This window comes from Panthera leo, chromosome B4, assembly GCF_018350215.1.
Source record: "Panthera leo isolate Ple1 chromosome B4, P.leo_Ple1_pat1.1, whole genome shotgun sequence".
NCBI lineage: Eukaryota > Metazoa > Chordata > Mammalia > Carnivora > Felidae > Panthera > Panthera leo.
This window is the reverse complement of record NC_056685.1, coordinates 54,925,137-54,941,289: the sequence shown is the minus strand read 5'-3', so window position 1 is coordinate 54,941,289 and position 16,153 is coordinate 54,925,137. Positions and strand designations below refer to the sequence as shown.

The following is a 16,153-nucleotide window of genomic DNA, read 5'->3' as shown; positions in this document are numbered from 1 at the left end:
CTGTTGGTCATTTTGAAAGTTTTTTTTTAATGTTTATTTTTGAGAGAGAGAGAGAGAGAGAGACAGAGCACAAGTGGGGGAGGGGAAGAGAGAGAGGGAGACAGAATCTGAAGCAGGATCCAGGCTCTGAGCTGTCAGCACAGAGTCCAACGTGGGGCTCAAACTCACGGACCACGATATCATGACCTGAGCCAAAGTCAGACACTTAACCAACTGAGCCACCCAGGCACCTCCTGAAAGCTTTTAAAAACTCTGTTTTAGTGTGAAATACTTGAGGTTGTTCTGCTTAGTTGTGGGAAGAATTATTTCACATGATAGGGTTTTAAAATATTCTTGGAATAAGCATGATGTTTAAATAGCCAATATGTATAAGTCTATGTCAGATGAGTAAAATGTCAATATACTGGATACAAGCACTATCTAGAAAATCCACTTTAAAGTCAATTCATAATAAATGACAGGTGCCTATATAATACCACATAGTTTTTTTAATGCTAGCATATTAGTTTTTGCAAGAGATCTGTGTTACATTAACTTGAATATAGTTTCATTATTCAATTATGAAACAAGATACAGACAAATCTTATAAGCAAGGTTTTGACTTCATAACACAGTGAAACTGTAATCTCAAGGTACAGATACATTCACATAAAGGTATTCTTTAGCTACTGAATAATGGCTATATATTGATGACAATAAGAATTAACAATGTTTTCCACTTATGACATTTATCAATAATAGCTCTCAATTAATTAGGTCAAAAAATTAACATGGTGATCACATTCCAATTCCAAAAAAATAGGTTATTATGCTAGCTGTGGATATGTGTGTGTGTGTTACTGCATGTGTGTGTTTTTTTCAGACAGTTTTGAACCTAAGTTCAAAGTTTTGAGAAGGACCAGATTAGGCATATCACTCTGTACTGATGTTATCAGGGTGCCTTTATGTAATGTTTTAAGGTAAAATAAAGCCTAGAGCTCTAGTTAATTAGAGTAAGCAGACTCTTTGAATCTGTTTAGCTGTGAAAAATGAGTTACCTCTGAAAAACTGGTTTGTTCCTTTTGTACAATGTACACAGGAACAGAGTGTGTGTCTCCATCTGCTTATTTCCCAGTAACTCCCAGAATTCAGGGAGATCCCCAAATAATACAAAGGGAAGCTCTCCATTGTGGAACCTTCCACCAGCTTCAGAGATCATGCCCTCTTTCAGCACCTACACTGAAGTGTTCTTATCACAGGGCTTCTTCCCAGTCAACTCCTTCCTCTTCCCTTCTTAATTTATGTCTCCTAGATGAACTATTAAGAGAACACTCTACTCTTTCCCATCCTGCCATGCCTCCCCATCCCCCCACCCATGAAGATGGGAAAAAGGCAGAAAAGGAGAGGGAGATCTGCTGCTGAGTGACAGGACAATGCAAGGGGTAACAGAATGAAAAAAAAAACAACTGAGAATCACTAGTTCAAGACAGACTCATTTTAACAAAAAGAAAGCACACTCTAAAGAGTCGCTGGCCTTATGCTTAATTCTAAAGGGGACTAAGACACAAGGTGACCTAAACAGGACCTGAAGCAATGAAAGAAGGTGATGCTCTCAGCTAAGAACTCTACATTACCTTGGTTGCTGGAAAGAATGAAACTGGTTGTGCATGTTCCTAAGATTACAACTGAAGTAAAAAGCCTCCAAAGGCTTTATTTACATGGCTCATGTTTTCAACAAGAATGGAACTGTATTTGAATGTAATTTGGTCTATTTTCCCCAGGTTAGTAGTCTTCTAGGATTCCGGTTTGATCAAAGTTTTCTTCTCCAGCTGTGAGAAAAAAAAATACATAAAATAAACATAATTCTCTGTGTTTTAAAAGGAGAAAAAATAAGATAAAGAGAAATTTAAAAAATAAACATTTAGCCTCCTAGATTATGTTAACTCCTGCACTTTGCTATGAAGAATCAAAATAAGTGTGTTTTTTTTTTTTTTTTTAAATTTTTTTTTTTTTTTAACATTTATTTATTTTTGAGACAGAGAGAGACAGAGCATGAACGGGGGAGGGTCAGAGAGAGAGGGAGACACAGAATCTGAAACGGGCTCCAGGCTCTGAGCAGTCAGCACAGAGCCCGATGCGGGGCTCTAACTCACATACCGCGAGATCGTGACCTGAGCCGAAGTCGGACGCTTAACCAACTGAGCCACCCAGGCGCCCCAAAATAAGTGTGTTTTGATCGATTTGGTTTAAAATTTTTTCCCCTCATATCTACACACATAGGGGAACTCACATGTCACATGTCATTCTCTAGAATGAGTGAAACTATAGTATGGTATGTTTGGTAGAAATCTGAAAAGGTCACATATCTTGCTCTAAGTGTGCCACATGTCTAAAATATCCACCATTAGGGATGCCTGGGTGGCTCAGTTGATTAAGCATCCAATTTCAGCTCAGGTCATGATCTCGGGGTCCATGAGTTTGAGCCCCATGTCGGGCTCTGTGCTGGCAGCTCGGAGCCTGGAGCCTGCTTCAGATTCTGTGTCTCCCTCTCTCTCTGGCCCTCCCCTACTTGTGCTCTCTCTCTCTCTCTCTCAAAAATAAATAAACATTAAAAAAATTAAAATAAATAAGATAAAAAATAAAATAAAATATCCACCATTAGAACCATTAAATTGCATCAAGGCGCTGTTTCCCTGTTTCCTATTAACAATGCATCCTACTTGGGAAAGATGACATGGGAATACTTTTGCACATATTCTCTTATTACCTGAGCTATACTAGGCCTGGGGAGGAAATGAAACAAAAAGAGGAGACACTTGTTAGCTGGATGGGATTGCAAAACTTTAGAGCATGAGGTATCACTTCCGGGTCAGGATAGCTAAGAAGTCAGATGATAGCAGGTTCCTGGGACTGTAACAACGGGCAGAAGAGCTAAAACTTACCATGGTGTCAGGACTGGGAGTTGCCAGAGGAAAATGCCTCTCCTAACCTTCCTTAAGATTATTTCTAGATAAAATCACATTCCTTTAGTTAGTTACAATATAATTCAAATGTCTGAGTTACATTTTAACTTGAATGGCTAGCACATTTTAGAATATTACAGATGATGGGCTGCTCTTTAAAGAGAAGGGGGAAAAAAAAAACTCTGTAAGAAGTGCATCCTTGTATGTCAGTTACTAAAATAAAAATTAACTATTTAAAATAAGAGTCTACCAAGTAATACTTAGGGATTTTAGAATAAAAATATTAAAGGCACTAGTAACGAATATATCGTATATAAATCCAAAACTTTCCCATCAATTTAAAGTAATAAAATTTTGTTCCCTTATTTCATCATCAGAAACAAGCTACTCTGGAAACTTCAATGACTACAAAATTACATTTATTTTCCAGGGAGCCTGGTGGTTCAGTCGGTTAAGTGTCCAACCCTTGATTTCGGCTCAGGTCATGATCCCAGGGTCATGGGATTGAGCTGCATGTCAGGCTCTGCACTGAGCATGGAGCCTGCTTGGGATTCTCTCTCTCTCTCCCCCTCTCCTCCACTCGTGCTCTCTTTCTCTCTAGAATAAAAAATTTTAAGTTATATTTATTTTCCAAAAAAGACTTGAAATTGGGACCTATAATCACACACCCTTTCCTAAAGTTTCTAATGAAGATTCTTCTTCCTCTCTTTAATTTTTTTTTAATGTTTATTTATTCTTGAGAGAGAGACACACACACACACAGACAGAGCGTGAGCAGGGGAGGGCCAGAGAGGGAGACACAGAATCCAAAGCAGGCTCCAGGCTCTGAGCTGTCAGCACAGAACCAGATGTCGAACTCATGAACTGTGAGATCCTGACATGAGCCAAAGTCAGATGCTCAACCGACTGAGCCACCCAGGGGCCCCTTTCTTCCCCTCTTTGAAATTACCCCCCCCCCTTTCATTCTAGCTCACTTTTTATTTATTTATTTTCTTTCTGGCTTCACACATCTTCTCAAAAACCAAATAAAAAACGTCTCCTTCAATCCATCTTCGCCAGCGATCTCCTAACACATTTCAACAATCAGTAAGCATACCTGCCGAATGTCCAATTTAGTAAAGGTCACCTTGGATACAGCATCCTCTATCCACGATCCAACTACTTCTCACCTTTTCATTGCAAGAGTCCTGAGAGCCAGGACAGCTAGCACTGCTTACTTCTTGTCCCCAGTTCGCACTCAACAAGGTTTCAGAAGGGGCATGGCAGTGGCAAGTAGTATCACTGGGCAGGGGCTGAGCTAAAGTCCTGTGAACTGCTATTCAGTGACCCGTCCTAGCCAACAGGATCTTCCTTTCCATTGATTTCTGTACTCTTACTAACCATTCTGCTCCATGTGATGCTTTAATCACTCCTTTCTTGGAACTCTCCATTCTTGATTTCTGGATATGCTGTTATTCTGGTTCTCCTCTTACATCCCTGCCTTCTCCTTTAAAAGTCCCTTCACTGATATGACTTTCCTCCATTCCCCTTAATCTCTAGGTACTCTCCAAGGCAAATCCTTTATTGTCTGCCCTTCTCCTGTTATATCTGAGGCCTAGAAGAGATTTCCATTTTCATGGTTTCACTCTTTATTAACTGGCTCTGAATTCCAGTCGTTCCCATATCTGACTGACCATCAGAATCATTTGGGGGAACTTTTTAAGGATACAGATTCTGAGGCTTCATTCAAGTTTTACAGAATCAGAATCTCTGGGTCTAAGGCTGAGCCATCTGTATTTTGAGGACTCTCTCCAGTTAACTCCAATGGAACCAGTCCATAGATGGATAATTGAGAACCACTGACCTACACTCCTTTACTCACTGGACTGTCTCTGTCATCTCAAACTGAACTTCCATTATATCCACAGAAATTTTCATTCCTCACCAGCATAACCATTTCAAACTCCCATAATACCACTTCAAAAATGTGCTTGTTCTGGATTCCCTTCTATCCTTTCAGTGAATAGTTATCCCACGTTACTTATTCTTCCTTCCAGGATACCTCGGAGTGGAGCCTCTCTGTCCATTCCTGACTGCTCCACCTCACCTCCTCATTCCTGTGGTTTCCTTTCACTTTCCTTGGCTTCTCCCTGATCCCCATCTGTGGTCTTTCCTGTTCGATACAATGCATTTGAGAGATGGCAAGATATAATGGAGAGAGCAGTGGAGTCACTTGGACCTGAGTTAAAATCCCAACGTGGCTTTTTACCAATTGCATGACTTTAGGAAAGTAAACACACCTCATAAAGGTTCAGTTTTCTCAACTATAAAGGTTAGCATTCATATGTGACACACGGCAGATGTTCCTATATTGTAGATATTGTTACTGTTCTTATTGTTACTCTCTGAACCATAATCATTGTTTTATTGTTACCCTCTGTGCCATAATCAGATTCATCCTCCTTCACCATGTCATCATTCTGCTGTGAATCCAGAGGACTTCTTACTGATTCTCAAACAAAGACAAATTATCTTCATTCTTCATCTCGCTTCTAGTAAGTACCTGCCATGTAATAGTGGGCAAGCTACTTCATCTTTTTGTGCCTCTATTTCCTCACCTGGAAAGTGTGGATAATAATGTCCTTACCTCCCAGGGTTACTATGAGGGCTAAAAGTATTGACCTATATCATATGCTGAAACAGCACCTGGCCCCCTGCATTATAGTAAGCCCTCAACAACTAGTAGCTCCGGGCAGTAGTAATAATAGCAGTAATGGTCGTCCTAGCTCTAACATAACCACTCCTCCTGCGTTCTGCTATTCCACTGACTGCTCACCCTATCATTTTGCTGCAAAGATTGTTCTCATTCCTGCTTCCCCTTAATCTGCTTTCTTCTCTGCCTGCCAGTTAGCTGGCGCCTAGCAGGCATAAATGCATATTTGCTCAATTAAGTATTATAATCCCCACTACCCATCCACGTTGACCTCGGCCTTGCACTGAGTTCAGAAGACCTCCAATCCCACTCTCTTGCATTTGCTTCTCATCAGTATTTTTTTTTTCGCAAGAAAACCATAAGCTTGAAGCTGGAAAATATGTTTTGCTCTTTTTTCCTCCTCATATGGCCCATCCAATACTAGGCACCAAGGATATGTCTTCTCCATTAGCATACGTGTCAGAGCACAAGGCCAGCAGCCTGTGCTTTGATCACCAGACCACTTGCTATATATATATATATATCTATATCTATATCTATATCTATATATATATATATCTTTTTTTTTTAATATTTAAAATTTTAAATTATGTCACAATATGGCATCATTATAATTTTTGAGAGGGAACATTCTAGGTCTGAATAATGCTTTGATGACCTCTATTGTTAATAGTAACTAAAACTATGTACCTTGTTCCAATTAGCTCTCATAGCAACCCTGCACATGGGTATCATTATTCCATTTTTCCAATTATGATACTAAGACTCAGGGTCATCCAGCTAGTAAAGCAGCAGAACAAGGATTTGAACCCAGTCTGTTGCAAGATGCCTTAATTCATAATTCAACTAGTGGTTTCAATGTTACATGGACAGAGTGTCTCTATTTTTAAAAAAATTTTTGAAATGTTTATTTATTTTTGAGAGGCAGAGCACGAACTGGGGAAGGGCAGAGAGAGACACAGAATCTGAAGCTGGCTGAAGGTTATGAGCTGTCAACACAGTTCGATATGGGGCTGGAACTCACCAGCCGTGAGATCATGACCTGAGCTGAAGTCGGATGCCTAACTGACCAGGCCACCCAGGTGGTCCAGAGTGTCTCTATGTGAAAATTATACCTAATCTTCATATACAAGCAGCTGTATAGTATAATGAAAATTACACAGGCTTAGAATCTATTAGGATCAGCCATAAGATACTGCTACATATGCAAGTAAAAACTATTTCATTGTCAACAATTTCATTTGGCCCAGTCTTTAATAGTGAGCAATTGGATTTAACATTTTTAAACCTCTTTGGCTTCAATTTTATTAACTGTATATAATGAGGTTGAACTTTGAGCATTTTTAGTGCTAGAGTTCTAAGTGAAAATAAGGTCACAATAGGCTCTGGTTTATGAAATCAATATGAAATTCCCCAGTGTCCTCGAGGAAATGTTTTCATGTTCTTGGGGACTCACGTTAATGAGAAGTGTGCTAGTGTTTATATAAGAAAGATGTCTGAATTGTTTGTGGAGGGGGGCAACTGTTAATTATATTCAAAAATCTGAACAAAGGCAACTTGGTATTCAACACAGAATCCCAAAAGTGATCAAAGCTTCCCTGTCCCGCAGTTGAAAGCAGTCACTATATTTGTACCTTCTTGTGGTCTCTGCAAGGAAGCCAGTAGCAGAGCTGCTGTCTCTGGAAGAGTTAGTAGTTGGGGATTTGGGCTTCGTCTTTCTGGAGAAATAGAAGTGTATACACATTCTTATTAGCATTTAAATATTCCTGTAGTAGATAAACCCTATTCTGATATACTATAAATAGAAAAACCCTTATAAAATAGGTTTTTGATGCCTTAGCCAAGGATGCCCCTTCCACAGAGGACTGATTTTTATGAATTGAAGCATTTCACACTTCCCTTGGACGTTACTTACAATTGGTTTTGCTGTGTATTACATATATGGAAAGGTATTTAAATATACTGCAGACAATGCCATGAAAGGAGGGTGGATTAGGATAAAGGACCCTGAGTAACTTTTCCCTTCAGAGCTTAACATGGGATGTCTGGGCAGAAACATCTGGATGGGATGGATCCTCCTTGGAGTCTCGACTACTTCCTCTCTCATTCGTTCAGAGCAGTTTGAAATAATAATCTATATTCTTGGCCACACATAAGGAAAATAACAGTCCCTGGCCCTACTCTTAATGGCCTCTGCCTATGAACTATTTCCGGTTTTAAGCTGCTTTAGAGCCCTTTCTAGTAATTTATAGGAGCGTATATTTGTCCGGGAAAATCACTACTTTAATAACAAGAACATTGAAGAGGAAACCGTGTAAAGGTCTTGCCAAAAACGGGGAGGTACATTTAGGGGCAGTTGCACAGTTCTCACTCCTCCTCCTCCTTGACTCCTCGAACGTGAAGCCCAGGCCTGGCCTGTCTCTGGATGACGCCCACCGCCCCCCCCCCCCCGGGACCTCTGCACACCCGTCGGCCAGAGGGCGGTCGGAGCAGACGAGGCCCAGTTCAGCTTCGGGAGCGTCAGCCCCAGCCTCAGCCGCGCACCAGTGCGTGGTGCCGTGGCTGCCAGCTTGGACTCAGCCCTGGCTGGCTCTCCCCCACGTCCCTCCCGGAGCGGAGCCGCAGTTGTTCGGCGCCTGGCCGAGCGCGCCCTGCCCGCTGAGTCCTGCTGCCAGTCTCCGGACCGCCCCCCTCTCCTTGGCTCACTCACCCGGGGGCGGCCGGTCCGAGAGGTCCTTCTTCCGACTCTGGTCCGAGATGAAGCGGCGCCCCTCTGCAAAGGCGAGACGCGGGGCTGAGCTGGCCCGCTAAACACTCAACAATCGCGGTTAAAATGGGCTCCGCGCCGCGGGTCCCCAGGTCAGGAGGGGTGGGTCCGCGGCGGCGGCCTGGGTCCGCGCGGGACAGCCGGTTTTCGGGCGCTCGTCGCGCACCCCCGGACTGCACCAAGCGCCCTTTACCATCGCCCTGCCCCTGCGCTGCCCGCCCCCAGACGAGCCCTGCCCCCACGTCTGTCTGCGCCAAGCCGGGACGGGCCCGAGCACTTCCTGCACCTGCTGCACCCAGCCGGTACCTGCCCGCGCCCGGCCCGCCGCGGCGCATGGGCTTTGGAGCGGTGGTCGGGTTCACAAGCCCGTGGGGTGTTTCCCAGGGCAGTCTGCAGTCTTCCTGTGCGGCAAGAGCCAGCAACCCTCCAGTTGAGGATGGAGAATTTCTAATAATCAGGGAGTCTTTTTCTTCCGTTGCCACACCCCCCCACCCCCACTCTGTCCTGCAGGATGACCTCGGCTATTAAGGGAACACACTCGATATTATTTTCTCCCCACGCATCTATCCCATGGATTCTTACACCCCTAAAGATCTTCCTTTATTGCTGTAGGGAGAGCAAAGTATTTGGAACGTACGTGCACCCTTCAGATAGAGCATAGATTGGGGAGTCCAGTTCCTTCTCTCAAAGAGTCCCTACAACCCAGGTAGAAGAGAAAAGCGGTTAATAACACAATGTAGCCCAGTCCTCTATTAGCAAAAAGAAAGAAAGAGGGGGAGGGAGGGAGGGAGAAGAGAAAAAAGAACAGAAAAGAAGGAAGGGAGGGAAAGAACATCCAGGAGCCCCGGTTTTTGCGTTTGATTACCTGTGGCGCGCTACTGGAATTTCCTATGAAAGAAAACACTAGAAAAAGAGCCAAGGTTGTTGCCACCAGACTTCTGAGTCCCTACAAGAAAAGATCAAAGAAAGTAGTTTCTGTGCCTATAGGATCTTCTACTCCATTACACCCGAACAATTACAAACCTCTTACTTTTCGACGTGCTCTATTTTTGATAATTATGTTTAATAACAGTTAGCATGTGGGGGAGAGGGTGATTCCCTAGTCTACCTTGTAATTAATCCGCAAGGGAGTTCTCTTTGTAAGAAAAAGTAGAAATATGTTATTTCCATTAATTCACTCAAATGACTGATTTTTTTGAAGTAAAATCAAATGATTTTGATATTTTAAGGCATATTGTTTAAATATCCGTTAGCCTATAAAATGCTTATTAAAGATAAAATGGGTAAGAAACTATAAAGCGTTTCATAAAATAGCTTAAAAGTCTCAAGTAAGTAAAACTTCTACTTACCTTCATGTTCTGCTCCTTTCCAGAACCTGAGGTAACTACAACTTTGCCTGTCAGTTTTCTAATCTTGTTCTGAGAGTGGGGCTTTTAAATCTTAGTGTCTAGGACCCCTCCGGATCTTCAGTAGAGTTAGGGAGTCCATAGGGACTTCTTGTCAGTATTCAAGATTGAGAGGATCTGATGATTTTTCCAGGGAGATTCATTTGCAGGAAGTAGAGAAATGATTGATGAGTGGGCATCACTTATTTAGATACTGACCACATCAGCCAGGAGATATCCTGAATATATCAGAATCATCGTTTTTTGCTTTTCCCACTAGCTTCCCAAAGTAGTTATTAGTAGTAGTAGAGACAATGATTAACAAGCCCAGGCTGAATCAAAAGTAAATGAATACAGTAAGCAAACTTGTTTTGGGTAGCTAGCTATCAAAGCTATCACTGATGACTAAAGATGAATCCTTTGGGCAGAAATGAAAAGGTTAGGGGATCTCAATGGAATTTTACATCAATCCTTCACCTAAGTATCCATTCGATTCTTTAACAAACATTTATTAAAAGCCTACTATGTATTGGACATTTCTTCTTTTAGTTCAAGGGACACAGCCATGCATTAAAAAGACACCTTCTCTGCTGTGATCAAGCTTATCTTCCAGTCAGGGGAGAAATACCGTCAACTAGTAAACAGGTAAATAAGGTAATTTAAAACTGTTAAATGCTTTATAAAGTAAAAATAAGCTAGGTGATGTGATAAGGTAAGTGGTGGGCTGGTTTAGGGAAGGCAACAATTGAAGGGGTCTGGAAGGATCAGGTAGAGTCAGACATGAGATGAGTTAGAGTGAGAATTAGTGTAACAGGCAGAGTAAAGAAAAGCAAAATCTTGGGATGACAAAGAGCTTGGCTTGTTTGAGGAATAGGGAGGAGACCAATGAGGCCAAAGCTAAGTTGGTCACAGGGTGATAGGCGAGAGCACTTGGAAATGAGGTTGGAGAGGAAGAATTGGACAAGTTCATGTGCAAACATGGTTATAAGCAAAAGTGATGATGGCTTAGATTTGGGTGGTACTTGCAGGGAATGGAGAGCTGTAAATGAATTTGGGATAGATGTTAGAGATAGAAAATGTAGAACCTGTGGATAAATGGGATATGAGAGTATAAGAAAAATAAATCAAGGATGAATTTTGGGTTTTTGGCTTAAACACTGGGTATGATAAAGCCATTACTGAAATTGGAGACTTCATAAGGAGCCAGTTAAAGAGATGGAAATTAAATTTGAATATTAAAATTAAAATATGTATTAAGCATTCAAGTTGAAATGTTAAGTAGGCAGTTGGAAATGCAAAACTCTACAGAGCTCAGCAAAGAGGTCACCAGCCTATAATTTTTTTTAATGTTTTTTATTTATTTTGAGAGGGAAAGAGAATATGTGAAAGGGGGAAGGACAGAGAGAGAGGGAGACAATGGGGCCAAACCCACGAACCCAGAGATCATGACCTGAGCCAAAGTTGGATGCTTAACCAACGGAGCCATCAGGCACCTGCGTAGTACAACCTTTTAATAAAGCATGAAGCATGTTTACCAATAGACACAAACATCTTTAGTGTCTCTCCAATAGGAATCCAAAGCTCACTCACCTAACCAAGTAAGGCACCCAAACACCCCGAGACTTTTTTCTAAAGGCAGAATTCAAATTTAAGAATTCTATGAATTTTAAGGAAGGAAAAGGATTGGAATTGAACAAGAACACCTAGAGACTAAGAGGAGTTACAAAAGAGAAGCAGGGGGGCACCTGGGTGGCTTAGTCGGTTGAGCATCCAAATTCAGCTCAGGTCATGATCTCATAGTTTATGAGTTCAAGCCCCACATCCGGCTCACTGACTCACTGCTGTCAGCACAGAGCTTGCTTCAGATACTCAGTCCCTCTCTCTGCCCCTCCCCCCCCCCCCCCCCCCCGCTTGCACTCTCTCAAAAATAAATTAGAAGAAGAAGAAGAAGAAGAAGAAGAAGAAGAAGAAGAAGAAGAAGGCAGCGAGAAACAGGGACAGAGCTATGAAAACAAACATACAGAGATAAACAGGAGAGCCAGCAAAACAAGTTGAGGTGAAGCAATAAAAAAGAAAAGAGAAATTTCCAGAGATCATGAGGCCATGGAAGCCAGCAGAATATCTAACAATGTTGGAAGGTCAAGCTAGATGAGCACTAGGAAGTGTGCACTGGATTTGGGAATGTGATAGCTTTTGAGGCCATAAGCTATATTGGCGTGGGTCTAAAGTGAATAGGATATGAGGAAAGAAAGACAAGTGTGCACAATTTTTAGGTTAGTTTCACTACATTTCACTAAAAGGGGGGAAAGAAAAAGTGAATTTTTTTTAAAGAGTAGATGCTTGAGGATGGTGGAAGTGTGTTATTAATTTTTGGCCTTTCAGTAATATCTGAACCCTTTCATTTTTAGGGAATTCCTAAAGTTTTCTAAATTATGAATTATGGAATAAGAATCTTGGTGGGAGGCAGAGTCTTCCTTCTATTGTACAAGCTGAAAATGCCAGGCACTCACTTTCCCAGCCTCCCTGTCAGCTAGGATATGAGCATATGACACAGGCTTCACCAATCAGACATGCCCACTTGGATGGGAAATCTGGAGCTAAGATGGAGGAAAGTGGGAATTAGGAGAAGCATGTTCTGGTGCCGAAATGGTTGTGGTAAGTTTAAGTTTCTGGGGGCAATATTGCCTGCCTACAGGGCTAAAGTCAGATTCCAGGATGGTGATACCACCTGCAGTGTCCTGCTAAAATCAGGTTTGTTGGTGTGTCTGAATAACAATTAAGAAACCATTTACCGAACATGTATGCTGATGGAGATGACCAGGGGAAGGGGACATTAATGATGCTGAACATAAGGTAACTTCAAAAAGGAATGTGTAGAGTGCAAGAGGGAAAGGATGCAAAGTATATCAATATTCAGTCGAAACAGTTACATACATACGCAGATACTGAACAAGGACCTGAGTACCCACCATATGCTAAGGTACCATAGATAAGCAAGATAATCCCTTTCCTCTAAAAGTTAGAGTAGTGCTCCTCAGGAACTAAAATGCATATGAATCACTTGGAAAACTTGTAAAAATGCGGTTTCTGATTTAGTACAGCTAGGGTGAGGTCTGAAATTCTCATTTCTAATAAACTCCCCGGTGACGCTGATGGATGTTACTCTACTGATCCTGAGACATTTTGAGTAGTAAAGCTTTAGATGATATAAGTGACAAAAATGAAACTTTGTGAGTCTGTGTGGCTGGGAAAATGGCTAGTAATAGAAATATCAGGGAGTGTACGGGGAGAGAACAGATACAGTTGATTTGGGATTGAAGTTTGAGGGGCTGATGCTCTCTATCTGCAAATAGATTGTGTAAGAGAGATTAGGATTTGGGCACTTGATATTTAGACTTGCCAGCTGTGAAGACATGAACATAAGGTTAGGTTAGTAAATGAGAATGGAATATAGAAAGTAGTCTATAGGTAGAAACTCGAGGAATATTTATTCCCTTTAAAGCGTAAGTCAAGCAAGAAGGAGACAAAGCTGTTCCTGTAGTGTTTCCCAAGGTCTTAGAAGAAGGAAAACATTAAAAACTAAGGACTAAAAGGTTACCATCGAAACTGGATAAAATCATAATATTTCTTTAAATATTAGATTTTAGGATTTAATTTCAAGGGATGGTAGCAACTTCCAAAAATGAGCAATAAACTAAATAAAATTATATATTGTTTCAAATGAAGTCCTAAGTGAAACCCAAATGTTAGGTCACTCAACAAACAAATAAAATGCCTCTTCCCCCTCTCCCTACCAAAAACACAGAAACATTTTTAGGAAGAGGGACAGGAAAGTGAATCACCAATAAAACCATGTTTTGAATTTATAATTTGAAGGAAAAATGTATGATGTGGCTTGTTTATAAAGGTTTAGCTGATGAATTCACAAGCAGATGCTTTACGTCAAAGCTGCCATTTTCAGTGTAATACGCACAAACGAAGAGAATGGTTTTGACATATTATCAATATTGTAGTCTTATCAAAAGCGGCATAATGCATTTGTTCTAAAATGGCATTGCCTCCCAATATATTTTTTGTTAAATCACAACATTTTAGGACTTTTACATATCTAAACTTAGAGATAGGCTAAGAAAAGTTACTTGATCAAAAAACACTTGAGGGATAAAACCATTCAATTTTGTTCTACTGATATTATGACCAGGCACCAGACAACTTGGATAAACCTTTTTTTTTTTTTTTCAAAATTTTTAATGTTTATTTATTTTTGACAGAGAGAGAGAGAGAGAGAGAGAGAGAGAGAGAATGAGCAGGGGAGGGGCAGAGAGAGAGGGAGACATAGAATCTGAAGCAGGCTCCAGGCTCTGAGCTGTCAGCACAGAGCCCGATGCGGGGCTTGAACTCATAGACCGTGAGATCATGACCTGAGCTGAAGTCGGATGCTCATCTGACTGAGCCACCCAGGCACCCATTGGTTAAACCTTTTTTAAAGACATATTCAACGAAGACCATTTTGCCTGTATTACTGATGCTACCTGAATTCTTCCAATCGACTGCAGTGTGCCCAGGCCATTTACACAATAATGGTCACTGTTTAAATCATATTTTTACAAGGTTAGTGATTATTGTGTTCATATAGGCAACACACCTATTTTGGGTAAAGTTACTTGGATAATATGGCTATTATACTAATAAAATATCCAAATTACTTCTTTGATGACAGAATAGAGGATTTTGGTATATATGAATGAGGTCATTGGTTCAATCTTCTATTTTGGCTTTATTCTATGCCAGGGCCAGTCTGCCACGTAGGCCAGCTGTCTCACAAATAGAAGTATCTTTCTCAAAGGGCTACCAGTTTCTGATTCAGGGACACAGAAAAGGCCTGCTATCCAAAATAAAACTCCCTATTCATTAGCCAATGTCTACTGTTTTTCTTTTACTTAAGGTTTTGAACCTTGGGAATCTCTTTTCCATAACCAAATAATACAAAACAAGTGGAAAGTTCTATGAGAGGACAAGGATGGACCAGATGTTTCGGTATAGTGGGTCAAAGAAGATATGACAGAGGTGCACTTTTGATTTGGTCTTGAGAACTAATAAAGACAAGGTTGTGGAAGAGTGTGCCAGAGGCTCCTGGGTGGATCACTCAGTCCGTTAAGCATCTAACTCTTGATCTCAGCTCAGGTCTTGATCACATGGTAGTGAATTTAAGCCCTATGTTGGGCCCCATGCTGGGTGTGAAGCCTATTAAAAAAAAAAAATGTGTCCCAGTTGTTGGGTTTGGGGCATCCTACTTCTGTGTCCAATCTCCTCCATGGGTACAGGTAACAGAAGGGTAGAGGTTGGAACATTTTAGCACAGAGGACAAGGTTAGAAAGATAAACAGATTTAAGACTTCTGGTTTGCCGGACAATAGTCAAGACTTAACGTTCAATTATTGGATTCAACAAATACTTATTGGGTACCTTAAGTGGTAGACATAGGCAGTGATTTTTGGTCTTACCAAAATTTATAATCAAAACACCGCAGAAGTGGTTTCGTCACAAAATACTTACGAATTGTTACTATTCTTTCCATTTTGAGAAAAATCATTTAAACATTTCTCCAGTTTTTTTTTTTTTTAACATTTTATTTATTTTTGAGACAGAGACAGAGCATGAATGGGGGAGGGGCAGAAAGAGAGGGAGACACAGAATCGGAAGCAGGCTCCAGGCTCTAAGCCATCAGCCCAGAGCCTGACACGGGGCTCGAACTCACAGACCGTGAGATCGTGACCTGAGCCGAAGTCGGATGCTCAACCGACTGAGCCACCCAGGCGCCCCGCATTTCTCCAGTTTCTAACTGCCAACTTTTTAACCTAAGGTTTGAGTACATCTAAACAATTTGGAAATGAAAAATGCAATGACCATTTTATAGAAAAGAAACTGCATATAAGGCTAATTTAAAAAAAAAATGAGGCAAGCTATTGTGCAATGCTAATTTTTTAGGATTTCATTATAAAGATTTATTTGACTGCTCTTAAGGACTGAATATGTATCCTCCCCAAATTCATTATGTTGAGACCTTAACCCTTAATATGAGGGTATTTGGAGGTTGGGTTTTGGGGGAAGTAGTTAGGTTTAGATGAGGTCATGAAGATGAGCTCTCCATGATGGGATTAGTGTCCTTATAAAAAGATGAAGAGACTAAAGCTGTCTGCCACACAAGGGCACAGCAAGAAGGCAGCTGTGGTCCTTACCACTAACTGAGTCTACCCTCACCTGTCTTTTTGGACTTCCCAGCATCCAGAACTGAGAAACAAATGTCTGTTTACGCTACCCAGTCTACAGAATTTTGTTATAGCAGCCGGAGCTAAGACAACCACCAA

At 41.2% G+C, this 16,153-nt stretch overlaps 1 protein-coding gene across 1 annotated transcript; it reads right to left on the bottom strand.

Moving 5' to 3' along the window:
- Positions 1 to 444: 444 nt before the first annotated feature.
- Positions 445 to 9,756, bottom strand: SPX (spexin hormone). The gene is made up of 6 exons (XM_042948288.1): positions 9,751 to 9,756; positions 9,267 to 9,347; positions 9,039 to 9,096; positions 8,345 to 8,407; positions 7,269 to 7,352; positions 445 to 1,808 (listed from the first exon to the last, which is right to left on the bottom strand). Exons 1-6 carry the CDS (start codon positions 9,754 to 9,756, stop codon positions 1,762 to 1,764), a joined length of 339 nt encoding a protein of 112 aa, XP_042804222.1. The 3' UTR covers positions 445 to 1,761.
- Between the last annotated feature and the right edge of the window lie 6,397 nt (positions 9,757 to 16,153).